Consider the following 27,608-nt stretch of genomic DNA (forward strand, 5'->3'; position numbering starts at 1 on the left):
GTTAAAACTATGAAATTGTTGACTGAGAATGCATCTATGCCCTAGTTTCCCTCTGTACTGCTCTCATAGTACCCCCACCCTGCATATTTCTTCTATTAAATACTTTACATTTAGAGAGAGGAAGGGGTGCTGAGGGTCTCAGCCCCATCTTCCCATTTGGGGGACTGCTGTAACACACAAAACAATGTCCCACGCTAATACTAACCATGGGAGTTCAGCAGGCAGCCTCCAAACCACTAATCTGAGCATAAACCAGCTATACCTCTGAGCAGCCCCACAAGGGCAAAGCAGGGGTATTCACCCAGGTACGCTGATTGAAGTGGTGGTTGGGAAATGCTACAGGTTCTTAACGTCATTGTCTCCTGAATGGTAGCACATCCATACGTACAACGATCGAGATAGGTGTGCAATCTGATTGCTTTTATTGAGTAATAGTCTGATAGCTACAATGGTGAATTAGAAGAAGAAGAAGAAAAAAAAAAAAAACACAAAAAACCGATCTCCTAAAAAAAAAAATCAATCCAGATTTCCCCATATTTTGGGAAAGAAGCTGAAGAAAACATTCTACACTGTAGAAGACAGCCGTAACTGCTGATATCCATGCTTTGACACTGGAACCGAGCGACTGCAGTTCTGCAGCGTGGAGTCCTAAAGCCTCAGCCAAAAGAGGCTTAGCACTAATAGCATGGATATATCACCACCGGGAAGATGTTAACATGTTAACAAAGACTCTGGGATACCAATCTGGTATAATCAGCAAATTACTGGGTTCCTATGAAAGATGTGGCATTTCTCCTTAATATCAGCTTTTAGAGAACTTTGAAAAACAATGTTTTAAAGTGATTGCTTTCAGTTCCCCTTTCCTTGCAGAAAAGCACAGAAATTAGAGTTCAATAAAAACTGAATGGATGATCGCTTTTTTGACTGGATTTGATTAGTTGCATAACTTTGGCAAGATTATCACAGTGTGATCCAGTTAAGCTCTCAGGATTATATGAACACCAGCACCAAATGAATCTCGGAATCAGACCACTGACAACTTCTGCGCTCTTGCACGTCTTTGACCACTTTTGTGGTCTCTCCCCGTCCCACCGCTCCAGTTAGCACTTTGCAGTTAGTGCAACTTTTATGCCATCGACAAAGCAACACGATCCGGAGGGGTTCCTGGCTTCTCGCCTCTCAAAAGGACAGCACGCCACCTTGCCGAACCCCCGAGGATGCAGGCTGGGATTATCCTACATAAAGTCTCCCTTTGTGGCATCTGAAATAAAAGTCTTTCCCCAGAACTGCCGCTGTTTTGATAGTGAATTCCATGCTGAGCCGTGCAACTGGTTACTCAGTTCTTTGGCTGATTTTAAGAATTGCATTTAAAAGTTACTCTACGATGGAGGCATTGAGAAAAGATAGCTATACCTGGTACCGGTACTCTTTCAAGTACTCTTTTAGTCTGGTTGGCAAGGGCAGCTCCCAGATCTGATCTGTGCACTTGTTTATCGTTATCCGGCAGCGGTGTTGCAGGGATGGAGCCGTCGTGTAGAGAGGCTTGTTCAAGTAAAGATGAACCGTCCCGTTCGAGGGCGTTTCGGTTCTGTCCTTGCACATAAGCACGTAGTACTCGATCAGATGCACCACGCTGTTGAACTGCTTCAGTCGGGACCTGACGCAGGTGATGGAGTCCAGCCGAAACTTGCCGTCCTGGTACTCGATGCGTAGGTTGGTCGGTCCCGCTGAGGTTTTTACCGAAATAGTCAGCAGGTACTCTGAATGCGAGCTGTCCCGAACCAAAAAAGTCCCTTCGGGGGCGTCCTGTAACCTCTCCTTGGCTTCAGCAACACTCATGCTGCCCCAGTACCATCCTGTCACGAGAGCACAGAAAGCAGAGTTTTACTTCTTGCCGGCTGCCTGCTCGTTCAAGAGCCGCCTGCTCTTTGCCTGAGGGAGCCGCAGCACCCGTTCCTTTCGCTGTTGCAGGCTGGGCTCCTGCAGGCGCGGTGCCTTTGTGCTCGCTCTCGGCAGCGATCCGCCTGACGGTGCCTCCCCCCCCCCCCCTCCCGGCTGGGCTCGGGGCGTGCGCCCCGCACCGGGACGGGCTTCTGGGCACGGAGGGGCGGCGAAGCCGCTTGTCCCGCTCCCGGCGGGGACGCGACGATGCCAGCCCCTTCCCCGCGGCCCCCTCTCCCGGCGGACGGAGCTCCGGGCACCGGGGGTGCCCCCGGCCCCGCTGCCCCCGCCGCCGCCCCGGCCTCCCCCTCCCGGCTCTCCGGGCGCCCGCCGGGGCGCGGCGCCGCCGCCGCTTTCGCTTCTCCCCCGGCACCGCGGGGCCGAGCCCCCTCCGCGCCGCGCCGCCCCGCTCTTCCTCCTCCTCCTCCTCCTCCTCCTCCTCCTCCTCTTCCTCCCCCGGGGCCGCCCCGCTTACCTGCGCGCCGCAGCTCCTCCATGGCCGCGGCCAGCCGCGCCGCCTCCCGGGGCTCCTCGGCGACGGGCGCGGCCGCCACCGCCGCCCCGGGGCGCCCCCAGCGCTCCCGGGGACCCCCGGCGCTCTCCAGGGGCTCGGCGGAGCGCAGGGTCATGGGGGGGCGCCGGGGGCGCCGGGCCGGGGGCGCCCGGGGGGCTCCGCCGCCGCGCTCAGCGCCGCGCAGGGGGCATGGCCCCGGCCCGGCCCCCGCCGCCGCCGCCTGCGAGCGGAGAGAGAGCGAGGTTAGCGGGGGCCCGGCCCGCGGGGACCGCCCGGCACCCCCGGGGGGGGGGCCCGGCCCGAGGGACGTCTCCGCCGCCCCCCTCCCCGCCGCCGGGGTCTCGCCTCGGTGCCCGCCCGAAGGAGCCGCGCTCCGCGGCCCCGCACGCGCGGGGATGCGGTGGGGAGGGGGCGAGGGCTGCGGGACGCCCCCCGCTCCCCCCGCTCCGCCGCATCCCCGCGCGGGGACCAAAGCCCCGGCCCCGCGGGGCCACCAAGCCGGGCAGTGCCACCGGGGGGCGAGGAGGGGCCGGTCCCGCGCGGCGCGGGGGGCTCGCAGCCCCCTCGCCCTGCCTCCCGCCTACCTAGCGGGCGCACCGGCCGCCGGTCTTACGGCGGGGCTGCCGCCTCCCGTCCCCGCAAGTTCCCCGCGGCGCAGCTCGGCAACTTTTCCCGGTTAAACTTCGCCGGCTCCTGCCGCCGCCAGCGCCGCCCGCCCGTGCCCGCCGCCCCCCGCCCCTCCCGCGGCGCCCCCTCGAAGCCGCCCCGGGGACCGGGCGCCGCCGCCTCGCAGGTGCGGCCGCGGCCGCCCCGGAGACCCCGGGGCAGCGGGACCGACCCCGGCCGGCCGTCCCCTTCCCCGTCCTCGGGGGAGCGCGGCGGGACCGCACGGGGCGCGGGGGTGCGGGGGGGGGGGGGGGGCGTCGGGGGAGGCGCGGCCCGGCGGCGGGGCTCCGGTGGCGCGGGGCACGGCACTCACCGGGGCTCGGCGGGACGGGACGGGGCTGCCGCTGCTGCTGCCGCTGCTGCTTCTGCTGCTGCTGCTGCTGCCGGTGCTGCCGGTGCTGCTGCCGGTGCCGCCGGTGCCCCCGGAGGCGGGGCGGTCGGGTCGCTGCGGCCGCCGGCGGCGTCAAGGGAGCGGCGGCATCGCGGCGCGGGCGCACGCAGACAGAAGGACGGGCGGACGGGCGGACGGGCGGACGGGCGGCTGCCGCTGCGAGAGCAGCGGCAGGAGGAGGAGGAGGAGGAGGAAGGAGGAGGCAGCAGCAGGAGGAGGATGGTCCTTGTGGGGAAACAGCCCCCGCCCGCCCGCCCGCCCGCCCCCCTCCTCGCCGGGAGCGGGCAGGAGCCAGCGGTCCGTGCCGCCTTTGATTCGGAGGCGCGGGCATCCTCCCCCCGGCCGCCCCCCCGCCCGGGCAGGCTCCATACAAAGGCTGCTTTCCAGGAACTTTCCAGGAACCGCATCATGTGACGGCCCCGCTCCGCCGCCGCCGCACCGCTCCCGGGCCGCGCCACCGGAGCCGCGGCACCGCCCGCCAGCGCCCCGCGCCCCCCCCCGACGGCCCCCGACGGCCGCCGCGCTCCCCCCGCGCCCGGCCTCCGGGGCACCGGGGCCGCCTCCCGACCCCCCCCACCCCCCCCCCCGCGACCCCACCGGGGGGCCGGGCCGGGCCGGGCCGCGGAGCCGCCGCAGGTCAGTGCCCGGGGGGGCGGAGGGAGGCGGGGGGGGGGGGGGCGGCGGGGGGCACCCCGCAGCCGCCGGGCACCTGAGCGCGGGGGGCGCGGCCGGCCCCCGAGCCGGGTTTCGGGAGCAGGAGGGGGCAGAAACAAAGCGAAAGCGGCCCCAGCCCGCCCCGGCCCCCGGCAGAAGGTCGGGAGCGCCCTCAAAGCCGGCGGCAGCGTTGGGAAGGCGACGTTTTCGGGTCGGGAGGCGGAGGAGACGAGGGGTGTCGGGGGGCCGAGGAGGTGGGAGGCAGTGCGAGCTCGTCCCCAAAAAACCAGGGGGGTGCGGGCCAGCCGCCGCCGGGGGGGAGGCAGCAAAGGGCGCGCGGAGCCGGGCGGCGGCGGCGGGGGGCTCGGGGCAGGGGAGGGGGCGAGCCCCGGCGGGCAGCGACAGCGACAGCGACAGCGACAGCCCCGCCGGTGCCTCGGCTCCGTGCCCCCGGTATATCGCGGAGCCGAGCAGCTTTTTAATAACGTGGCCACCGAGGCGTTCTCCGAAAGGCTGCTGTGATTTCTCAGCGCGATTCCTGAGGATGTGGGTGAAGAGCGGCGGAGTTAATAATTCGCCTTTTTCTTAGAAATCGCTGCTGAGTTCGGTAGCCGAAGCGATTCCTCTGCAGGAAAAAAAAAAAAATAATAATTGCTTTGTTAAGTGAACTGGTCAGCGTGGTTTCGTCTTCTTGTCGCGTCTGGGTGCTTTCGAATTGAATTTGTTCTCTTTATGAAAAAATGTGGCTTTAAGCACCGACAACAAAGCAGGTCTAAAATGGGAGCTGAAAGGCAAACACGGTCTTTCTTACTTAAGCATTCTCAGAAATGGCTTAAAACAACACAGGTCCTGAAGGTCATTTTTGTCCTTGTTTTCGTCCGGGCAGTTCAGATAGCCTCGGGTCCGGCTGCCAGTCGCTCCTGTGGAATGCCCACTGGCTTCTCCCTGGGTAGACGTGAGGAGGGGACAGAACAGGTCTGGGTCCTCTGCAATTTAGTTAACACTTCTGCTACCGGTGATGAGAGACCTTGCATAAAGTATAATTCACTTTTTTCAAAACTGCATTGGCTTCGTTACGTCCAAAAGATTTTTTTTTTGATGGAATACCGATTTATTTTTATTGCTAAAATCATTCTCCATATGTATATGCAAGTACAAATCTTTTTCTCCAAAATATATAACTTTGCTACAACAGTCCTCAAATTAGGGCTCTTCCCTTAAAGTTCACAAATCCATCTGAGAGAAAAGCAATGTATCTTGTCCCGATCCAGAGCTGCTTTTCGCAGCTGTTGTAGTCCTCTTTTCCTCTGTTATTTATTAATGACATTTTTAACGTGGATAGGATCTCAGGACTTGCTTTGCTTCTGCTGTTTATTCGTCGCTTGAAGTCGTAATAATTTGTTTCTAAAACCACAGCTGGCTGCTAGAAAGGCACGGAGAGGAAGACTGTGATTTATGTGGTGAACGAGAAACAAGAACAGGAGAATGCAATAAATGTTTGTTACTTAAAACTTCAGATATTGTTATGAAAAAGGGAGAATAAAAATTAAAGAGGCAGTATATCAGCAGGATCTTTCCTAAATGGAGTTCTGTTAAGTTTTCCATGGGAAGTTAATGTCTCTTAAAAATAATACTAGAGGTCTGATAAATTTGCAAGAGTAATGAAATTCAAACCTTGAAAGTGCAAATCGATCTTTAAATGATGCTTTTGGCACCTCGTAAGAGTACCTCGGTGCCGAGCTGCCTTCATGCTCTGCGCTGAGACTCCCCCAAGCTCCAGAGGCTCGGTGGGAGAAGGGGACGTTTCACTTTTTCTTTCAGCACTGTTAGTTAGCTGCTTTCCTCCTCTGTCTGTGCGAGTCTCTCACACAGCCACAGGGGAGAAGAAAATAATTTTTTAGTGTAAGAAAAGGTGATTAAATTAAATTACTTTTGGGATTATGGGCCACATGTGGTGTATTAAACTACTTTAAGCTACTTTTTAGCTTCTTTGGCGTTAGGATGTTTAATACATACTTGCTCTGCCTTTAGTGCTTTACTGGATAAGAAAGCAGAACAGAGCAGGAGAAAGGTGGGAAATAGAGAAAAAAAAGAGAAAAGGAGCAGCAGGGAGATCTCAGGCTTTGAAAACCAAGCTTTCCATCATGTAAACAAAATCAAGTTTTTAATTTGCCATGTTCAAACAATAATTCTTCAAATTAGTAATATGTAGTAATATGAAGAGAGAATTACTTTGCATAGACAGGGATTTTAAATTCGTAAGTGCAACTCAAACCGAGTGCTTTATTTATTTTTGGTGGCATGTTTTGGGGTAGCAGTCCTGGGACAAATACTGCCTGGATCTATAGGGTTATGAATCTTCTGAGCCAGTTTTCATAGTGTTTCGTCCTGCTGGGGATGAAAGGCACGAACTGCAAAAATCTCTGATTTGTTTTCCAGACCCTTTCTACCGTGCACAAGTGTTTTGGTTTGGGCAGTGCATCATCCATACAGTAGATATTTAAAATCAAGATTTAGATTAATAGTGAAGACATGAACATTAAGAGTTCTTGAAAACAACAGCAGAATATGTTACATTTCTGACTTTTGTCAAATGTTCACGAAGAGAAAGGGAGGGACGAGTGGGTTTATTTTTCAGTTTTCCTTTAGGCAAAAATCCTTCTCATGACCAAGGAAGGAGGCAGCAGAACTTTCCCAACAGCGTGAAGTGCCTGTTGCTAGAAATGTTTTTCACTTTGTTCCTGAAAAGTATGCCAAATTTACTGGAGAGCTAGCACGCTGATTTATTTATATAATATGACGTGAGTAGAGAAGGGGGTAATGCATTTTTGGCCCGGCTGATTTTGCTAAATTTGCTTTGATTCGCTGAAGAGTCTTAAAGCTGATTTATTGAGCTACCTGAAAGAATAAAAGGGGCCTTTCCTTGCTCTCTGCATCCCTGTGCCCTGAAGATGCTGTGTAGCAAATCCGTGACATGCCCTTTGGTCAGATAAAATCTGCTTCAGCTAAAAGGCTCGATATTGCTTATCAGACACATCTGCTTATTGCCCAGAGTTTGACAAGCATTCACCTGAGCAGATGTAAATGGCAACGTGTAACTGCCCTGCCCTGTGGTCACGGTGGTCAGGCAGCACGGCTAGCTCTCGGGCAGGGGATGGGAATATCGAGCCTTTCCCTCCAGCAAATTAGAGCAAGTTAATTGTGGATACACACCACGAATGAAGTCTGCGATGAAAGCCCCCGGAGAATTTCTCAGCCTGCAGCCAGGAGGAAGGTTTGCATGCTTCACAGAGAGTTCCTAAAACGTAGCAAATAGAGCAGAGAGAAAACGAGTATTTTCATAAATGGGATCACACGGCTCTTTCCAGCTGCCCGAGGAACAGAATGTTTTGATGAAATAAATTATGATGTATACCAAACAATTTTACTCTTAACCAGCTGCCACCTTATTTCCTGGCATTTCTATCCATTCGGATATGAATGCTTTATCTTTCTTAAGAATATACATTTGCTGAAGGAGAATAATCAAAAGTTCAGTGAGTGGTTTCTATGAATCGGTGATGTTCTAAAAGAAATCCAGCACTTGTAATTTAAAAGCAAGCCATCAGGAGATAGCACTAAGAGCAGTATGCTGAAATAACATCCAGATTATTTTCTTTCAGAAATGGCTGAGAAAAAGAAGGATCATTTCCTTCGGTTCGGTGGGTAGGTAGATGAACAGTCAGCAGCAAGCCCGAAACTCTGACCATAGAAAGGTGACATTTAAATCCTTCTCCGTCTCATCACGTGCTCTGTACTTCTTAAAACTTACGGTAGCATCCAGAGGCCTCAGCTGCATCAAGAGGTTTGCTAGACACATTTAGGCTCTTTAATTAAAAACATGTTACATGCAGTGCTTTTATAGTTGCTCCAATTTACTATTTAATTTTTTTTTAAAAAGAATAACAAAAATATTTTGGCTTTACTTGTTAAGGAAAAGTGGCATGTGGTGGCACAGGGCACTAACTATAAAAAAGGGGAATTTACACAGTAGTGTTCACCTTACCCCGTGTTAGGCTTCTTCATAAGCAGGCAACCAAGTCTGCTCTGTTAGTTTTTTCTCATGTGAATGTGCAGTGTCGATCTGACCAGGGTGAGCTAAATATTGCTGGGAGTTACCTGGGGATGGGCTGTAAATACTCGTGCTTTGACAGCATTTTCTTCCCTGTTACCCTTCCTTTTTATCAACACAGTCGGCAAGAAGACTGCTAGCAAGCACCATGTTGATAGCAGTCGTTTTCAACAACTGCTAGGAGAGTATTTGTTGTGAATTTTAATACTCGGACTATAGCATGCGATGCTGTGACTGTACTATTTGTTTTGCTTGTTTCTTGGCCGAGAAAGTGTGTATATACCTAAGAAAGAATGCATAGGTGTGTACACAGACGCACACCTATGGGTACATATGTTTGCACTCACCCTCTTTGAAGTTCTGGATATTTGGAGAAACATACACCCTTGTCTTTGTTTCAGAAAAACCCCAGAGATAGCACAGCTGAAAGCACTGTGAAATCTTGCATTCTTGTCCTAGCTGCTGCCAGAAAAAACAAGCCTTTTATACTTGAGGAGGCTCGAGATGTTTTCTTGCCAGTTGCGAGTCCTACTTCTCCGAGTAAAAGAGAGGAAGTAATGTCTGTGAAACAAGTTTTTTTTCTGACAGACAGCATGCAGGCAGCTCTCCTGGGCTCTGCCAATCTGTAAGTAATTAAAGTTCGTTTGTTGGCAAGCAGTCATCTCTCGGACTAATAAGGAAAATTAAAATAGGTGGTGCAGTGGCTATCTCCAAAGGAGAGTTTTGAGTGCAAAGTAAAAAGGGGCTGAAGAAGAAACTGGGTTATATGCCTCTGAATAAACCGTCTCCCTTCAGAATAAGATTAATTTTAAATCGCTGTTCTAGTTCTTGTATTGAAGATGGTTTAATTCACCCAGAGCTATTTGGCCCTGAGGATGAATTCCTACAATTAAGTGTTTATGATTGAAAGCGCTGCCATGGAAAGCAGACAGATGAATATCATTTCAGGAGTACTGCGAATCATTAAGAGAGTAGTAGAACCTTTTCCTGAGCTGAAGCCACCCTTAAATTTCAGACTAAGGCTATTGTGGACTTCAGCATAAGGCCTGACATGTTGCTACACCTAGGGGTTTGAATAACAAGGTGATCGATGGGCATCAATGCGCTCCTACGATTTTAAACTTCTTACCGTCAGTGAAAATATTCAGCCCGTGGCATGTGTGCATGGTGCTCACCTCAAATATGTTTTTCAGATCGGTGCATGTAGTGTTAGCGTCGGGAAATGAACCTGACCTGCCTCTGATGCTGCTTTTGGCTGGCGACCGAGGCGTCTGCTTTCCCTGCCGCCGCACGGGGAGGCTGGGCGCGGAGCATCCCACAGCCTGACCAGGCTGCAAGGAGACCTGCTGGCTGCCAGCTGCCGACTTGCGCCCGTCCTCTGCCTCGGGAAGGCTCCAGGCATCTCGACCGACATGTTAGGAGTCACCTGAAGCACAGGCCAGACGGACAGGCCGGCGTTTGGGGGCTCAGCAGCGTTAACAGCAGGCTGCCCTTCCTCCTTGCGGAAAGCACACGGGTCCGCAGCCGTCCTCCCCTGGCCGCCGCCTGCCCGTTCCCAGGAGGGCTGCCCCTCCACGAGCAGCTTGGCCAGCCGTGTGGCGGCCACAGCAGTGGCAGACAAAATCGGACGGGCTGCCTGGAGCAGTTTCTGGCTCCCCTCACCCTGTACCTGAGCCACCTGTGCTGCCTGCCGGCAGCAGGGACGGGAGATTAACTCTCGCATCTCCCCCTGAGCGGCTCCAGCTCTCGGTGCGAGGTGTGGGCACCTTCCCCAGCTGCAGCGAGCTCAGCGCTGGGCTCCTGGGAAGGGGGCACAGGGGGCTCATTCTGCCCCAGGGCCGGGGGCGAGGGCAGGAGCCCCGCCATCTGACTCCAATCCCGTGCCATATGTGACTCGAAGTCCTTAGATGCCCTCTGCTGCCATGTACCAGAATTAACAGATGGCTCTGCGTAACCAGACTCAGATTTGCGGAGGTTCGTTATTATCTCCGTTTTTGTAAATGAACGGGGGAGGGAAAATAAAATCCGGAATTATCAAAGAACATGCAAAGCTTTGTCAAGTTTAGCTTCGGGCTGGGAGTCTCTTCTGCCTTTCAGTGCCACTGTCCTGTACTTGAAAATTTTAGCATCACTTTTAGCTTCCTCTTCAGAGCTCACTTCTCTGACAACCGATAAGCAGGTCCCTCTGGGAATTAATTTGGCCCAGAGAGACGCCCAGCAGAGTTTTTCCCCGGCATTTCAGGCCCCATCGTGCTAAATGGAAGGAGGCTGCAAAACCTGCCGCTGTGGTCAGGCTTTGTTCGGGCAGGGGCTAAGGGATGGTTCAGCAATTGGCCGCCTCTTTTGCATGAGACAGGCCAGCGCGCAGGAGTCCGCATCTGTATGGAACAAGAGTGATGCTTCTGCCCCACATACTTGCCTGTGTTAGGACAGTTTTTGTGTGCTGGCAGGCACACAGCAATCCCAAATCGAACACAGCTAATCCTGGAGGGAATCCCTCGACAGGCTCCAAGAGTTGAGTGGTTTTGCCGTGCGTGAGCTTTCGCTGTGTTTGTTACACCAGCTCCCGTTCCCTCCCCTGAGGAAAATCCAGGCGAGCACTTCTAATTCCCCAGCCCGGTTCCTGACACAGATGTGAGCGAGCGGGTTTGGTCTGTATGAAGTCTGCAGCCCCCTTTTGCGCACATTTCTGAAGCTGCCTTACTTCGCCCGAGGCCAGCCTGTTGTGCTGTAGGGGGCTGGCAGCGGCACGCAGGCGGCACGGCAGAGCAGCGGCAGTTCTCCGGTGGGACGGGACGGGACGGGACGGGACGGGATGGGATGGGACGGGATGGGATGGGATGGGATGGGATGGGATGGGATGGGATGGGATGGGATGGATGGGATGGGACAGGACGGGATGGGACGGGACACACGACCACAGGACCCGCTGCAGGTGGGCAAGGGGACGGGCGAGGAGGACGTGCAGGATCCTCTGCCAGGCTGGCAGAAAGAGAAAGCCAGCGTGCAGCGGCAGGGCGAGCTCTCGCGCTACGCTCCCTTTTCCCTCCCGCCCTTCCCTTTTAGCCACCCGGGTGTAGAATATGCTGCCTACATTGTTCAGGAGCATTTTTTTTTTTTTTTTTCCAGAACACAATCTCAAGCTCACAGAAGTCCGCAGCAAAGTCTTGCTGTGAATGGGGTCTTTGTTCTGTGAGACTGTTTCTGAAGACTCCTGGCTCTCTGTTCGTCTTTGCATACGAGGCTGAAACACAAATTTGTCCATATGCTTTTGTTTTCAGCACGTTCGCGTCCTCATAACTCCCCCTTTCTCACAGAAATGAGTGAAGCTCTCTGGTAGGTGTGCTGTATATTGTCACAGTGGCTAACCTGCAAAGCTGTGCTGATTTATACCACCTGACAGCACGCTCCGTAGCGTGTATTTTTACTAAATCCATATTTTTCCAATTTCTTCATGCTCTTGCAGTGGCAGTTTCTTTCAATCCATCAGGGAGTGGGATCCTGCATCCAGAGTATGTAAATAACAGCTGTTTCCACTCAATTTGCATTTATATACTTAACACTTCAAAATAGATTATTTCTAGAAGCTTTCACAATCTGGTCACAATTCCTACTTAGTCAGAGATACTGGGGAGATGTTAATGAAACCCCTCTGGACTAGCTGAGGAAAAAAAAGATACAGCTGCAACAATGAAATTCCCCAGGCAGGATGGATCGGTTACGCCTCTGACGGTCGTACTTCAACAAGGAAATGAAGGATCTCTTTTCATCTGCTTGGGCACCTTCAGCATTATTTCTAAGCAGGTGACAGTGTGCCAGGTAAGGAGAGAAACTGCCACAACAACTGCGCTGAACTGGTGGAGCATTTCTAGCAAAATTAATTTATTGTGTGAGTGCAGCTGAAAAGGAAAAATAATGGCAAATTATTTATGGTGAAAAGTTTATTTGCCAGTGTCACAGCTATTTAAATGAATTAACCTATTACATCCTGAGAAGAAAACCAGCTCTTTAATTTGTTTTGATATGACTACTTTCTTTTGTTGATATTTCACTAGCCCTGAAATTAAAATACAGCATTTTAATTTAAAAATGCTAAAATGGAGATTTTAAGAAATTAATATCCATTTATTTTTTTTGCCCAGAAAACTTTGAAAGCCTTTCACCTCCTTATCCCAGATGCCTCACCCTGAACTATTTCGTTAGATTTCTTAGATCCTCTGAAGGCTGAGGATTATGGAACATTAATATTTATTGACCTTCACTTCGTGTAATTTACTCTGATGTGGACTGTTGGAAGAGATGTTTATTCCTAAACCCAGATTTTTCCTTTTTGTTATTATTATTATTTACATTATAGAAACGCACTTTTCTGTATCTGTAATATTGTTTACTCAGAAGAAAAATACTTTTATGTTTACTGCAGTCCCAACAGGGGCATTTCTGAACTGGGTCCGACGATGCTGAGGACTCGAGTTGTTTGGAGAGAACAACAATTATGTGTGTGAGTTGTTGCTTTTGCATGTCTCAACAAGCCTGTACCAGAGTCATTTTAACTAAGTAGGAAGAACAAAGACGATCTGAGCTCAGGTTGTCTGTAAAAACAACTTGGGTTCCAGCTACCTGGTTTCAGAGGGCATGTTTGCATTTCTAAATTTAAAAAACTTCCTGATGCCAGGAGGACTGACTTATATTCATGATGACTGGGGCTAGTTCCCTCTAGAGAGAACTCCCACTTCCACACTCCTTGGGCTCTCTGTGGTGCCCCCGCAGACCCAGCATGTAAATTATGATTTTTTTTTGTGTATCATTTCAGTTCAAAGTATCTGAAATGATGTGCAACCGTCCTGCGGCCTGCTATAACGGTGCTTCCCTAGTGTGAAAGCAAAGGTACGTATTGCACGTTCTGGGATGTGGTTAGGCTTGAGGGTGCACGGCCAGCTTGGGTAGCCTGGAAGAGAGCACAGAGCGGAGTGGAACAACATGTGGCTTTGGGACTCTCCCTGCGAGGGTGTGTGGCCCTAAAGAGGGCTGAAAGAGAACTGGGGAAGAAGTGAGGGTGAGCAGCAGCCCAGAGCTTGACCCGCGGCCCACAGCAATAAGGATGTGCTCAGAGGGGCCCAAGGTATTGGCTTGCTGCACTGTACCTTTACTCTGGTAAAGGAAAGGGAGTTTTATAAAGATACAAGGCATTCTTGGAAAATGACAAGTGAATTCATACTTAAAGTCAGGGTTAAAAGTTACAAAATAACCAAAAATATGAAAAGAGATGTGAACCTTTACAACACTGTATACTAGCATAAACAAATTGTAAAATAATCAGATTTCAAGGAAAATTTTCTCTGCCATTAGCTTATTTTTTAACTGAAAGCCTCGAAGTGTCTTAACTGAAGAAGGAGTTGAAGAGCACTGCTGCAGCACAGCTCTGATCCAGTACAACTCCTACAGATCCTGACCAGAAAAATGTGTGTGTTTTGAAAAGAAACAATACATTAACTTGAATATTTGAGTAATGAGAAAGGCTAGCAGTGTTTAAGAAGCACTAGTCTTTACATGAAACTATAAAGCTCTGCTTTAGTGAGTAGGAAATATGTCTGTACAGCAGGGCTTTGCTTTAATGGTTTAGACTTTTACTTAGGCTTCTATTCTACAGGATAATGGCTTAATAGAGTAGCCTAATCTAACACAGCCGCTTTTCATTGTTCATTTGAATTTTCTGTGATACTTACATGGTTAAACTTCTATTAGTTTTGGCAGAAGAGATTACAAAAATCAGCTTGTTCAGAATTCTTTTTCTATGACATCTCATTTCACTGGTAGAAAGATTCTTTCGTTGAGGAATTGTAAACTTCGGTAGCAGTCAAAACTGACATTGTTTAAAATAGTAAATTGGGTCTGATCCAAGACCGTTGTTTCATCTTGACAAGCAATAAAGCTGAGTGTAAGCACAACTATTCTCTGTATTTATTACCTATTTGATTTTCAGAAACACTAGTTGGCAAAGTTTCTCAGTTCTGTTGGCCATTCCAACCCCCTGTACTGCTTCTAGGCGATGAAAAATTTTGTGATACATATATTTGATTATAATCTCCCACATACATCATGGCACTTAATAAATTGGTATTCCAGGCCAGAGCCGTTTCCCCCCTAGAAGCCACAAAATGCAGTTACAAACCAAACATGCTCTTTGTCGACGCAGCTCCCACATAGCTCCTACCAACTTTGGGTGTTGCACAGTGGCTGAGTGGCTGTAGTTACATAAAGTGGAATTGCCATTCTTTGTAAATTGTATTTAAATTTTCAGAGAATTCTGTGCAAATCACTCCGTAAATTATCATTTGTTGTGTTCATTTTTCTGTAACTACCAAGAGGTAACAGTTGGAACCATGAGTGCATTAGAAGAGATGCTGTAAAGATAAGCAACTATCTTATTTCTTCAGTGACTAAATAAAATGAAACAAAACACGCAATGGCTTAACTACCATCTTTTAGCATTGGAGGGCTAGTTAGATGTAAGGAGGTGAGAGATTTAAATCCTATACACAATTTATTGAAATTATCAATAAAATGTGTGTGCATTACTCCACAGAGAAAACAAAAAGCAGAAAGATAAAAGAAATCTGTTGCAGTGAAGGCAAAACACATTACTTCATCTGTTCAGCAAGAGAGAACTGCTTATTCCTTAAAATATTTTGCTGACTTTGCCAACTTTGTATTGCTCTCAGACTTCCCCCCCAAACAAAGCAAAGCAAAACAACAAAGAGTAAATATGCTTTTGTTTGCTGTGATAGAGACATCAAAATCTCCACTAAGCTCCATCCTCCCTTCATAGAAAACAGAAAAAGCACCTCCAGGAAGCAATGTACAGCTTATTCTAGACATTCATTTCAAAATGGGATTAACTGCCTTGTTGAGGTACTGTTTTGTGTGTGTCAATTGACTATAAGGTGAGCCTACAAAGATTAAATCAGTCTTGGATGTCTAACTGGTTGCTGTCTCAATGTTAAGAGATAGGTCCAGCTCTTATGTATTGTAGGCACACAATTAATCTGAACTTTGTTCTAGTGAAAGAGAACAACCCTGAGGAGAGGGACCTGGGGGTTTTGGTTGATGAGAAGCTTGACGTGAGCCATCAATGTGCGCTTGCAGCCCAGAAAGCCAGCCTGGGCTGCATCAAAAGAAGCATGGCCAGCAGGTTGAGGGAGGTGATTCTCCCCTTCCGCTCTGTTCTTGTGAGACCCCACCTGCAGTACTGCGGTCAGCCCTGGGGCCTCCAGCACAAGGACCTGGAGCTGTTAGAACGAGCCCAGAGGAGGGCCACGAGGCTGATCAGAGGGCTGGAGCACCTCTCCTGTGAAGACAGGCTGAGGGAGTTGGGGTTGTTCAGCCTGGAGAAGGGAAGGCCCCGGGGAGACCTGACAGCGGCCTGCCAGTGCCTAACGGGGGCCTACAGGAAAGCTGGGGAGGGACTCTGCCAGGGAGTGCAGTGGTAGTGGTAATGGCTTTAAACTAAGAGACGGGAGATTAGGATTAGATGTTAGGAAAAAATTCATCCCTCAGAGGGCGGTGAGGCCCTGGCACAGGCTGCCCAGAGAAGCCGTGGATGCCCCATCCCTGGAGGTGCTCAAGGCCAGGCTGGATGGGGCCTTGGGCAGCCTGCTCTGGTGGGAGGTGTCCCTGCCCTTGGCAGGGGGCTGGAACTGGGTGGTCTTTAAGGTCCCTTCCAACCCAAACCATTCCATGATTCTGTGACTGGAACAATGGCTTAAAGTCGATTTATTATACCATAGTGTTAAAGCAAAACCTGCACCCTCCACCACAGAAGAACACAGCCTATGTCTACTTAATCTCTTTGTTATATAGCCTTGTGCTCTTTGGGGGAACAGAATGAGCATGTGAGAAATTAGAGCAGCTCGCATACTAAAATTCATAAAGACTGGAATAACCAAGAAACAGCGTTGGCTTTAAACAGAAATTGCTGTTGTGACAAAATAGGGGAGATGCAGCAGTGATTCAGTCATGGTACAGCAGAATTTAGAGATGTCAGGTGAAATTCAGGCCTACTACAGCCATCAACAGATAAGAAGGGAACTTCTCCATAGCTGTGTATGGCAGGGGGGAAGGGATGGATAACCACTATACCTCCATTTTAGTCATGAGGAACTGAAACATAGACACAAAACTTGTCAAAGGAGCATATTTGGCAGTTGGGTCCCATTATGCCTGCACTGTTGACTCATTTTTTCACAACCTCAAGGTGTTTTTTTTTTATTATTTGTTTCTTTTGTTTTGTTTTTGTTAAGTATGAAGACAGGTACATCTCCACTACACATTACAAGAGTAAAATTGGTCAAAGCAAACAGGAAAAGTCCTACAAAAGAACCTTTACCTTTTGAATCCAAGCACTTTCAGAAATGCTAGTAAATTCCTTATTCTCACAAATTAAATTAAATTAAATTAAATTATTACCATACTGTTAAGTTTCACAAGATAGCTAAATTGTCTATGGTTTCAGACAAATCCAGTAGAGCTGTTGTGCAAGATTGCCTCCCTGTGGTGGTACCAAGGATTTGCAAATGACATAATTTGCACAGACGAGGCAAAAGCCTGTTTTAAAAGAATGCTTCCTTTTTTTAATTCAGGTCTAAGCACAGAAAGTGAAAGAACTTTCCTTTCGGTAGAACACCAACATAAATTTCAGTGTGATTTTAAATGGCCTGCATCGAGGACAAAACTTCTGATATTTGACTGAAACATTTTTCTAGCGGCATAATAACAATCAAAGCTTCAGCAGACTTTTACTGAAACATTAAAAAATAAGTAAGACATACCCAATTGCATACTATCCACAGCAACTAGGCTAGCAAGGTCTGAAACGCTTAGTAACTATTCGATACAAAGCAAATGACTAAGTGCCTAAACTTGGATAAAAGTGCACCGGAGTAGACTTACCATACTTTGAGTTCTATGCAACTCAAGTTCTCAGTTACAAAGGTAACACACACACACACACAAAAAGAGCAACAATACCTAGAAATCCCAAACTACCTTTCAAATAGATTTTTTAAAGACAGCTTTATGCAGCTGTTCAAGACAGAAAATCAGGAGGACAGCTCGGAATTACTGTGGAAGTAGGACTTTAATAAATTCTGCTTCAACTGACCCAGCAGATTTAGTATAACAGAACAGGAAGACTGAATGGCAGTGTAATGCAGCGAAAGATTTTTAAATTCTCACTTTATGGATTAATGTAACAATAAAGTTAGATAAAATAAATAAAATGGCAGAGGGTACGTATAGTGTGTTTTATACTTGGTTTCCAGCAACTGGTCAGAAGAGTAAGTACTTTAAAGGTAGCAGTCCAGCACAAAAAGGATTTTTAACCCTCAAAACGCCTGAAAAGTGTCCAAAAGTGTTTGGGAAACATTCAGGAATTGAGCATTTCTGCAGTGACTGTGGATGTTTGATCACCGACAAGAGTTTGACAGGCAGGAACAGACAAACATAGTAATAACATTACAACAGGTTTCCATAAAAAAGTCTTAATAGTATTAGGTAGGAATAAGCAAAAGTATGTGTGTGGGGAGGGAAATAAATACTTGAAAGTTTAATCCAAGAAAGAATATATTTTCTTAAACTGGAATGGAGTCAAACAGTGACAAATTACGTCTCAGCTTTCCAAAACAAAGGGCAGTTCAATTTTACACAGTGGAATGTAACAACACTAAGATGTAAGCTTCTCACTTAAGGACCAATGTCAGTACCGGGCACCGTGAACTGATGCAAATACTAAAATCTGCTACACCTCTAATTACTAAAAAACTCTTTAAATGTGATCTTATAGGCAGAAAAAATATTTTTTTTTTATTCAATTGAATTTGCAAAGGAAGCAGTCATCCTTTTTATAGTTATACCTTCATGATAGCATCTTTTTTACCATGTGAGCAACGCATCGTATCACATGGAGCCACAATCATTCGGGTGATGTAGGATTAAACATGGAGTCAGATTAATTTACAAGCATAACAGAGAGAAGCAAAACTATTTTATGCTGTGCCATGATGAACCATTATTGGCTAACTGGCATTAGGTTTTAAAAATTCATTTTTAAAAGTAATACCAAGATAAAGACTTAGAGTAGCTTAACAGTTTTCCAGAAGTACTTAATGACAGCCTTTTTGCATGCAACTGACATTACTCTTACACAATTAAAGCCCTCAAGGAAAATGAATAACTCCACAAAAAGTGGTTGTACTTCATACTGACAATGACCAGAACTAGACTTTTTGTATGGTACTCAACTTCTAGCAAAACATATAGATAGCACATGCAAAATGACACCAGACTAATGCAAGAAACAGGTACCTTTCTAGCTTATCCAAGTTGCCTTGGAATGGAAATACTGTCAAAATATATGACACATGGGATTTTTTTTCTTGATTATTTACTAGGATATGCAAAGATGACTTAATGATGTCACTGGGGTCTCTGCAGAAGCACAGTGTTCCAAGCTGGCCTTTTCTATCAGAAGGCTGATGCCTAAACTGTAGACTGGAGTAAAGGATCTCCTATTTCTGAGAAAAATGGTAGGTGACAAAATATTTTAATAGCAGAAACTTTGAAGGACTGCAAAATGCTAAAGGCATGAATTAGAATAAAACCATGTTTCTTGAAAGCACTTGATATTATAAAGGGCCAGTCCTTCCCTCTTGGTAAGCTGGAACGAGCTGTGTGTCTTCAGTGATTGATTACCCAGCTAAAGTAAAGAACTCTTCCTGCCCTGAGCTACAGCCATTCAATGTATGTATGAACATTGCATCCTCACTGAACAATAGTTGGAGTGAGTTTAAAAAAAAAAACAAAAACCAAAGCAAACATACACAGAAACATCTCAAATATTTGGGAATGCCAGGCAATTTAGAAGGATGAGCGATGCTGTAGAAGCTGAAGTTTAACCAAGTTGGCCAGTTTTCAGTACCTGACAAGCCTTAAATTCTTTAGACTTCAGCACTCAAAGCTTATCTGCATTTCAGGTACTTGATTTCCAAAAACACCAAACTCCAGCATGTCCAGTTCTAGAACTCCCATTCTGAAATACTGTTTCTATGTATTCCCTTTACTAACAATAAGCCTCTGGCCTGCTTTAATCAGATCACCCTGTCATGTTACACCCAGTTCTAAGACTAGCACGTTCACTGACCCTGCACATACCATATGCTTCTGAGTCCTTACTTCATTACTGCAGTTTTGCTGTTTTTCTACTGTTAACTAATTGAAATAGGAAAAAAGAAACACAAATTCAGTTAAACATGGTTTATTTAAAACATTCATGTAGAAGTGACAAACATCTCACTTTCTGTAATTTTTATTTCCAATAAAGATTAATAGCAAATTGCTGATGAACAAGAAGTTATCTTAATTATCTGTCTTTAGGAGGATTAGGATTCTTCCGTCTTCTATGATACCTAGAAAAAAAAGAGGCTGCAGTGAATGCAAGCTTTGGGAAGTCTTTGATTTTTTTCCTGACATTCTTCTCCCCAGCAAGTAGTCTGGAGGTTACACAAGTAAGCAAAACACAAGATACACAAGCACAATCCACAACAATTCATTAGATGTCATCTCTGTTCATGAAGTTACATAACACTACTCATTTCTATTGCTACATCTGCTACAAGCACGCACTAATCCAATCAGTTCTACAGCTGAATAGGTACTAAGGCTGCTGTTTATTCTTAATCCTTTATGTGAAGTTAATTTTATTATATAGTCAGGTTTTCCTCTGGCTAAAATGATTGCTACAGAACAATCGGGTACAGGAGTTATGGCAGACTGTACTTGAAATAGTGTAATATTCTGCAAACTAAAAAAAAATATATATATATTTTGCAACAAAAATGATTTAATTACATTCCTACATTCTTAATTACCCAACCTAAAACAAGGAAGATAGAGTTTGATGCTCATTAAGTGACAGCTACCCTTTAGCCATAGGGAGTTCTACCATTTCATCTCGTTCACCTGTTCCCAAAACACAACAATTTAAAAAGTGTGATGGGGACCAAAAAAATTCTCCCGTTCTCCCTGTATCAGGTCTCCAAGACTGTGAAGTTAGCAAATGAAGTGCAGTAACACAGACTGGAAAGGAGTTACACAAACTAAAATGCCGTTTGTTTCCAGTGGGGTGTCTGAGCGTATACAGTCTCTCTAAGCTCAGTCGGGCATGCTTGTACCTCTCCCAGTAGCTTTCCGAACACAGGGTACACCAAGGCACACCTTTCCTCACTTCAAATGAAAAAACTCCACTATTCTCAAGTCTGAGAATCACATTTTCAAGCTGTATTAGGTGATGTCCATTGAAGGTGTAACTTCACTTACGCAACTTTAACAAATAACCCGGACCAGTAGCTAAATAGATAGTATGAAAAATTTCTACTCCGTGGTATTTTTCCAAAATCGCAAAGGCTATCAAAGGGGCAGAGGTAAAAAAAAAAAACCCACCACCACCACAAAAAAAAAAAAACAACACAGAAATACAGGCTTCCATTTACACAATATTGCATTTAAAGTTGTAGGCAGTAGCCCATGTGCTAACAGTATCTCATCTCACAAGACATATCCTAGGCTGAATTTGGTCATAAATTATTCCTGTGTTTCCCTTTACCTCCAAAAGGAACAAACACTGAAAAGAAAAAAAAATTACTTACTGTCCTACAGGATACCACCGATGTTTTGTTGTGTAAAACATTTTGCTGAGCTCTTCAATTGTAGGACCTCTATCATCCTTTAGCTCATTTTCATTCAGTCTGGATTTTAAAACTTGATCAAGTGTTTCTTCTTTATTATTCACTGGATCTGGCCGTGGTATGGGCTATAAGAACAGTAGCACATATATTTCCTTTTTCTCCTCTTTGATGAAAAACAAAAAGTCAAGCTACATTAGTAACATTACCATTTACTAGCTGAAACCAAAGGAATAAAGAAGAATTCTCATGAAAGTACAGGCTATTTACAACACCAGCACCATCCCCCAGTCAAAACCACATCGCCATGGGGCAGATCTCTGGAAACATTACCCCAGGTGCTGGAGCTGATTACTGTGCCCCTAAAATCAGCGCTGCTGTCATCACTATGGCTGATCTTTACAATTCACTGGCTGAATAAGCATCAATTTACTGACACAGAAGTACTCATATTCTTCCTATTTATAAGTTTATTCATACTGATGATCATCATTTAGTCACACTGCTAAAAAAAATAATCTTTAAATGGGTTGTACTTTGGAGAAGAATGTCACTTCCTAAGTGTGCATCAGCTAACACCAAGATATTTGTTCCCATCCTAAAACTTACCTACTAGCACTGCTACTAGTATTTTTCCCTGATTTATAGCCTTTTGTTCCTGAGAGACATGTAAACGATAAATTTTGAAATACCAATATATAACTTACAGGCAAAGAGTGCTAAACTAAGTTTTCAGTGGAAAAATTTCACGTTGAATTATTTCAGCAATGCAGCTACCATTTGCAAGATTTTACTAGCACATGAGAATTGGAAATTGATACAAGAAGCATACAGTTTTTCCAGTGTAAAGAACACGCTGACAGTACTGCTGATGGATTTAAAAAAAAAGTCAGTATTTAAATTTTTCTGTGGAGTTTATGAACCCATGGTGCTGAATGGAATTTAAAGCTCGAGTTGAAAATAGCAGCAGCAGAGGCACTTCTTCATATCCTCTTGCCCAGACTGCTGCATCTGTCCATAGCAGGATGTGTGAACCGTTGCCTGAATTTCAAACATCCTCTTTGAGAAGCATGCTCTTAGAAGCTCGCTTTTTCTGTAGCACACAACTATGAGTATCTCATTTAATTCTTTGTTAATTACTGTATGCTGTAATACCTGAGCATTTCTTACTCTGTAGCTTTCCCTCAATTCAATTAAAAATAAATGCCCTCCTCATAGCAGCAGCTACATTCATCATTCACTTACTGCACAGATATGCTGATCACATAAGAATTACCTCAGTCTTCCAAATTACAAAAAAAAACAACAAAAACTCAGAACTGCTGTGCTTTTACATGACTAAGAAATGTGTGTATACGTGGACATACTTTTGTATACTCATATGGAATCTCAAGCGAAGGGTGGTAGCAGACAATCGTCTTCAAATCTGACGTCAAGGCAAGTTCCACTTTGCTATAAAAATAAAAAGTTACCTTCTTAAATATATCCAAGTTTCAGAAATGCTAAGCAACCGAGCACTGGATTCCCAGAGAAAACTGTATTTCATCCTGAACTCATGAATTATTTAGCAATCTTCTGTAAAAAAAAAAACCTAAAAAGGGGTCACAAATACTTTATCTGAACTTCCTGTGAGTTTTTCTTTCAGCTACCTTGGTGGTATTTTTTTTTTCTTTTGGATAGAAAAGAAGGGCTAAAATGGAGGACTACAAATAGCTAGAAATATTGTTTGTAAAGAAGTCTTTAAGATGTTGAATAATTACATATAAAACTACATATAAAACAGACATGGATAACAAATGTCAGTAATATCTAGGACAACACGCCTTTATAAAAAGCGTGGCACCAGTAAGAAGGAATACGAAATAAAGTTCTTGGGTTTCAACCTTTATATTTGGTAACAGAGGGTGGTCAGCACAATAAACAGAGTTCTACTGAGAATTTCCTTGAGGGAGTATGACTCTTCTCACCTTCCTTCCCTACTTCTATGACATAATAGCTTCCTAAGAAGTTCTACAACGCACATGTTGCATTTCTCACTGTTTGTATCGTCTCTTCCAGTTTCTACTCTACTTGAATCATCTTTTCCAGTTTCCCATGCAGCAGCCCAGCAGTTCCTGGAGTTTGTCTTAACAATAAGCATCAGGGAAAATCACTGCTGTTAGTTACTTTTGCTCTTCCACAGACAAAACTGTAGCAGTATTGGGGTCATCAACAGGTTTTGAATTTAAAATGAGTCATGCACGATTTTTCATTATGCTTATTTTTGAAACATTAACTTCAAATTAAAACTTTAATTTTTTAATAATAAAACTTTTTAAATTAAAACGTTAAATATTAACTTTAAGATCATTAAGATCAGAAATAGTATTTTAGTTTAAATTATAATATATATGTCTCCAAAACTAGCATCATATGACAGCTTCATGACAGAGCAAGTAGCCTGGAATAAGCATCAAAGGGAAAGGTCACACGTCAAAGCACATTAAGGTACCAGTTGTAGTCTTCAGGGAGAATCGGGTATGTAGATTTATGACAAGCATGACATACAGCTCCATCTGCAAAAAAATAAGTCACAAACACTGATGTAAAAAAAGCAGAGCTATGCCAAACATAAGAATATTTACATTTTCATTACAATCTAAGTCAGTTGGGGATTATAATCATATTCACTTTCAGATTAATAAAACTCAAATACAGTCTGAATAGAAGCTCACTTTACTGTGATTTGTAGTGCTACCAAAAATATTGTTATTCTACTTTTACTTTTCCATTATGCTGTTTTCCTAAGAAACATCACAGTATTTAGAAAATACCAACAGATTTCACGGTTAGAGTATATTCTTTATATACCCTGACTCTGTATATATATAAAGGGTGAAAAACATTACCATATGGCTTACAAGGAAGATCATCTGATCTGATTCTTTTTGTTTAATTCATAGCAGCATTCATTGGGAAAAAAAATTGTACTGTGCTAGAAACTGGTATGCACGCTACACAAAACTACAATGTCTTGGCTGCTGTAACATCAGAGAACGTTATCCCTCCCCAGATTCCTGTTACTCCAAGGAAAGCAATCACAAGAATTACAAGTTGTAAAGGGGAGCATACTGGACTGTACTAGCAAACAGACTGAGGGAAGTGATTATCTCCCTGTACTCGTCACTTGTTAGACCACATCTCAATACCATGGCCACTTTTGGGCCCTCTGATAAAGATAAAATGGAATAAATTCTGCAAACATCCACCAAAATAGCTAGGGGCTGCAGCACCTGCCCTGTGAGGAGATGCTGAGGGACCAAGGCTGTTTCAGCCTACAGTTATGATATAGCGTAGACTTTTCTCAGCATCGTTTATAAGTCTGAAAAATTAAGTTTAAATCTTCAAGTATAATTTAACTAGCAGTTGGAGCAATGTTATTTACACACTAATTAATAAGTTAGAGGAGTGTCATGTGTGGGCACTAGAAAAAGTAAATCAAAACACCCTTTAATAACTAAAGAGAGAAAACAGAATATCAGACTTGATTCAACAATCCACTTCCATGTTCCTGTTGCTGCAAACAGCGCAGAGAAGGGGCTCTCAAAGAGCAAATTTCAACGTAGGACCCCAATCCCACCACCACTTACTCTGCAGCGGGACCTGCCTGCAGGGAGCTGCCGAACGCCTCCAAAGGACGCGGGACCACGCGGTTCTGAGCGGCGCTGCCATGCTGGGTGCAGGCAGGAAACCGGTGCTGGGCAGGACGGGCCTGAGCGAGACGCGGCCCCCGTCGCGGTGCACAGCACCCTCTGAAAGAGACCGGCTCCGTAACTGCTCGGGTACGAGGGTCAGCAAATCAATTCCTGACCTTCGGGACAAAGAAAATCCGTGCAGTGTGTTACCTATCGTCTGTCAGCCGTTCAGAAGCCCTTACGGTTCCAGATACGCCTGTCTCCTCAGCGGTCAAACACGGCACAAAGCTTTATTTGCGGATAAGGATCTCCGCGGACCACGTACCGACCCAACGCCCCCAAACACCCCCCATGCACGGGCTCCGCCTCAGCCCGGGGCCGAGGCCTCCCGCCAGCCACCACCCTGGGAGCCCCGGCGCGACACGCAGCTCCTTTCGGGAACCCAGCCCGCGCCGGCCCTGGTCACAAAAATAAAAGTTAATTACACAGAAGAGGGGAAGGGGCCGAGCGCTGCACCCACCTCCGCGGCCTCCTCCGCCCGCCCGCCCGCCGGCCGTACCGGAAGCCGGCCCCGCCCCGCGCCGCTCCGCTTCCGGCGCCCGCCCCGTGGCCCGCTGGGAAATGTAGTGCGGGGGGCGCCCCGTGCCTCCCGGCCGTGCCGGTACCCGGCGGAGGGTTTGGGGGCGAGCCGCCGCCCGCACCGCAGCCACAGACCCCTGGGCACCGTCCCTCCAGAGGGCGTTTCCAACCCGGGTGTGTCAGGCCTGCACAAAACTCACCCGGGTGCTTTTGGAGACAGAAAGCATCTCAGAGGCGGTGCTGTGTTTATGCAACAGCGATAAAAGAAGCAGGGAGAGACAAAAGTCGGTTACCTGACCTGCTGCTGTAGGACCTGAAATGGGTCCAGCACTATAAGTTTCCACATGCCCATGAAGCATCTCATCTGTGTCTCTAAGGCACGCCAGCCAACTGTGTGGCAATTCCTTCCACAGAACCGCTCCTTCAGAGAGCTACAGATAATGCGACCTCTTCCAGGTGCCTTCAGCCTGAAGATACATTGCATCTTTTCTGGTCTGTGGTTTAGGAATTTCACGCAATCATCAGTGGAAGCCTCACGGTTTCAGCAACAGCTGACCTTGTTCTGTAGTTGCAGAGCAGTTAGCCATGCCGATAGCCTCCAGAAGCCCAGCAGGCGTGTAGCCAGAAATCTCTGGTCAAGAGCCGGTTATTCCCACAGATCACTCCCGTGAGCAGTAGCAAACGTTTCTTTTTGGATATTTTTCCTGACAAGTGGGAGATGAAAGGCTTGGAATACTGGAGTCAGTAAGCCATGGAGAGAGGGGCAGAGAGGTGCCAAAATGCTTTACAATCTAGGTTTCATCTTTCCAAGATGCAACCAAGATCAGAAACTGCATCTCCACTGCAAGACTCCTCCGCGCTTTCTCCATCAAATTTCTGTGTACAGCCACAGTGATCTGCTCTGCGCTCGGGCACCAAACAGAAGCCACACAGTTCTGAGTATCTTCTGCTACGTACCAGCTCGTTATTCCCACAAGGAAATTGTTGTGCCAGGATGAGGTCAGCTCTTGGATGAAGAACAGCCTTTTGAATCTGAATGCAAGCAAGAGAGTGGTTATGCTGATGAACAAAGAAAACATGTTGACGATTTTAAGCTCAAGGATGGTGTTGACAAAAATAAATGATTATAAAGTGTCTGAAAGAAATGCAGTCTGGAAATTACTATAAGGAAGTGAAGTCGTGTTTAAGGAGTGAAATTCTAGAATACCTTGTCCATGGGTATTGTGGGGATAAACTGATTTACTTCAGACTGCATCTTGCTGAGTTTATGAGCACATAAACTTTGTTGTTGTCACAACAGGGGTACTGCTTGTCAGGCTTCTTACCAGGATCTTGCACGTGGTGCAAACTGGTCAATGTGACCAACAAGCTTCCTAACCTGGGAAATTTCATAGGCCAACTGTATTCAGCTGTTAACCACCAAGGAACTAATTCATCAACAAGATTATAAAGAACAGCGAAAGATCTTGATCTTGTAGTTCCTTATATATGTACATATACGTAAGTTTTTAGTTACTTTATTTTTTTCCACATAGCCAATGCTACGTGCTCTTTGGAGGGAATGTCTGGTTGCACACAGGAGGGAAGCCACCAGGAGGATTACTGGTATCTGTTACGTAGCACTATCACATCGTTAGTCTTGTCTTTCACATTGAGACAATGGCATACCACTTACAGGGTTTTTTAGAAATCTGTAGTAATGTTTTGTGTCTTGTATATACTTATTGGGAATACTTGACAGCCCTCTCAATTTTTGATTCACAAAACAGCCTCCACTAGGCTTTCAGATTCCCTGATTTTATACCCTCGTTAGTTTTAAATTAGAGGTAACCTGTGGGTATTCCTTATTCTGGAAATGTGTTCTTTTCAAAGATTACTGTAGCGGCACATCTTGTAACCTAAATCCCGGTTCTAGAAGGTTGCAATGGAAGACACCAAAGAACTTTATTTTTAAAAACTAAACCACATTCCCTGTTAAGTTTCCAGACTATTTTTAGATTGTTTCTAAAAAAGGTTTTGGGAGACAGTATACGAGGTCTACCCCCTCTCTGACACATAATGTTCTGAGAGTCTATTCTTAGAAGCATGTTCTGACAGATTACAACTTTCTGGGAGCAAGACAGGAATTGCTTAAGGACACTCAGAAGCGTGACTACACACTTCTCAAGTATGTCTGGAGATGGGGTTATTAATAACTGCCAACCGCATTGCTAGCTTCAGCATACTGTGGGCAGCAAAGAGGAAAGTTGCTCAGTCTGTGTTGGCTGAGCAGAAAGGAGATTTCTCTGTCCGTTAACTGCGTGGATACTATGAAGGCACCAGCGGTAATTCCATGAGTGGC

General features: G+C 46.3%; 2 protein-coding genes across 8 annotated transcripts; both read right to left on the reverse strand.

Annotated features, from left to right (window-relative positions):
* Nucleotides 1–303: 303 nt before the first annotated feature.
* On the reverse strand, nt 304–3,843 carry SOCS2 (suppressor of cytokine signaling 2). 2 transcript variants are annotated; one of them, XM_066995043.1, is made up of 3 exons: nt 3,435–3,563; nt 2,417–2,675; nt 304–1,856 (listed from the first exon to the last, which is right to left on the reverse strand). In XM_066995043.1, the coding sequence occupies exons 2-3, from the start codon at nt 2,568–2,570 to the stop codon at nt 1,408–1,410; spliced, it is 603 nt and encodes a 200-aa protein (XP_066851144.1). In that variant the 5' UTR covers nt 2,571–2,675; nt 3,435–3,563; the 3' UTR covers nt 304–1,407. The 2 variants fall into 2 exon arrangements, with proteins under 2 accessions (XP_066851144.1, XP_066851137.1); XM_066995036.1 differs by lacking the exon at nt 2,417–2,675 and having other exon boundaries at nt 1,368–1,856; nt 3,435–3,843.
* Nucleotides 3,844–19,572: 15,729 nt separating this feature from the next.
* Nucleotides 19,573–25,628, reverse strand: MRPL42 (mitochondrial ribosomal protein L42). Of its 6 annotated transcripts, none has more exons than XM_066995049.1 (6): nt 25,561–25,628; nt 24,644–24,864; nt 23,506–23,569; nt 22,382–22,466; nt 20,979–21,142; nt 19,573–19,739 (listed from the first exon to the last, which is right to left on the reverse strand). In XM_066995049.1, exons 1-6 carry the CDS (start codon nt 25,617–25,619, stop codon nt 19,694–19,696), a joined length of 639 nt encoding a protein of 212 aa, XP_066851150.1. In that variant the 5' UTR covers nt 25,620–25,628; the 3' UTR covers nt 19,573–19,693. The 6 variants fall into 6 exon arrangements, with proteins under 6 accessions (XP_066851150.1, XP_047917147.2, XP_047917148.2 ...); XM_048061190.2 differs by lacking the exon at nt 25,561–25,628 and adding an exon at nt 25,209–25,301 and having other exon boundaries at nt 24,644–24,805; XM_048061191.2 differs by lacking the exon at nt 25,561–25,628 and adding an exon at nt 25,209–25,295.
* Between the last annotated feature and the right edge of the window lie 1,980 nt (nt 25,629–27,608).

The sequence above is a fragment of the Anser cygnoides genome, chromosome 1 (assembly GCF_040182565.1).
Source record: "Anser cygnoides isolate HZ-2024a breed goose chromosome 1, Taihu_goose_T2T_genome, whole genome shotgun sequence".
NCBI lineage: Eukaryota > Metazoa > Chordata > Aves > Anseriformes > Anatidae > Anser > Anser cygnoides.

Coding starts and splice junctions, on each gene's coding strand:
- MRPL42 (XM_066995049.1), bottom strand. CDS start 25,619: ATGGGCATGTGGAAACTTATAGTGCTGGACCCATTTCAGGTCCTACAG. Junction 23,570..24,643: donor CAGGCAGGTCCCGCTGCAGA/GTAAGTGGTGGT, acceptor ATTTTTTTGCAG/ATGGAGCTGTATGTCATGCT. Junction 21,143..22,381: donor TTCCATATGAGTATACAAAA/GTATGTCCACGT, acceptor CTGTTCTTATAG/CCCATACCACGGCCAGATCC.
- SOCS2 (XM_066995036.1), bottom strand. CDS start 3,843: ATGCCCGCGCCTCCGAATCAAAGGCGGCACGGACCGCTGGCTCCTGCC. Junction 1,857..3,434: donor TCCCGTCCCGCCGAGCCCCG/GTGAGTGCCGTG, acceptor CTCTCGTGACAG/GATGGTACTGGGGCAGCATG.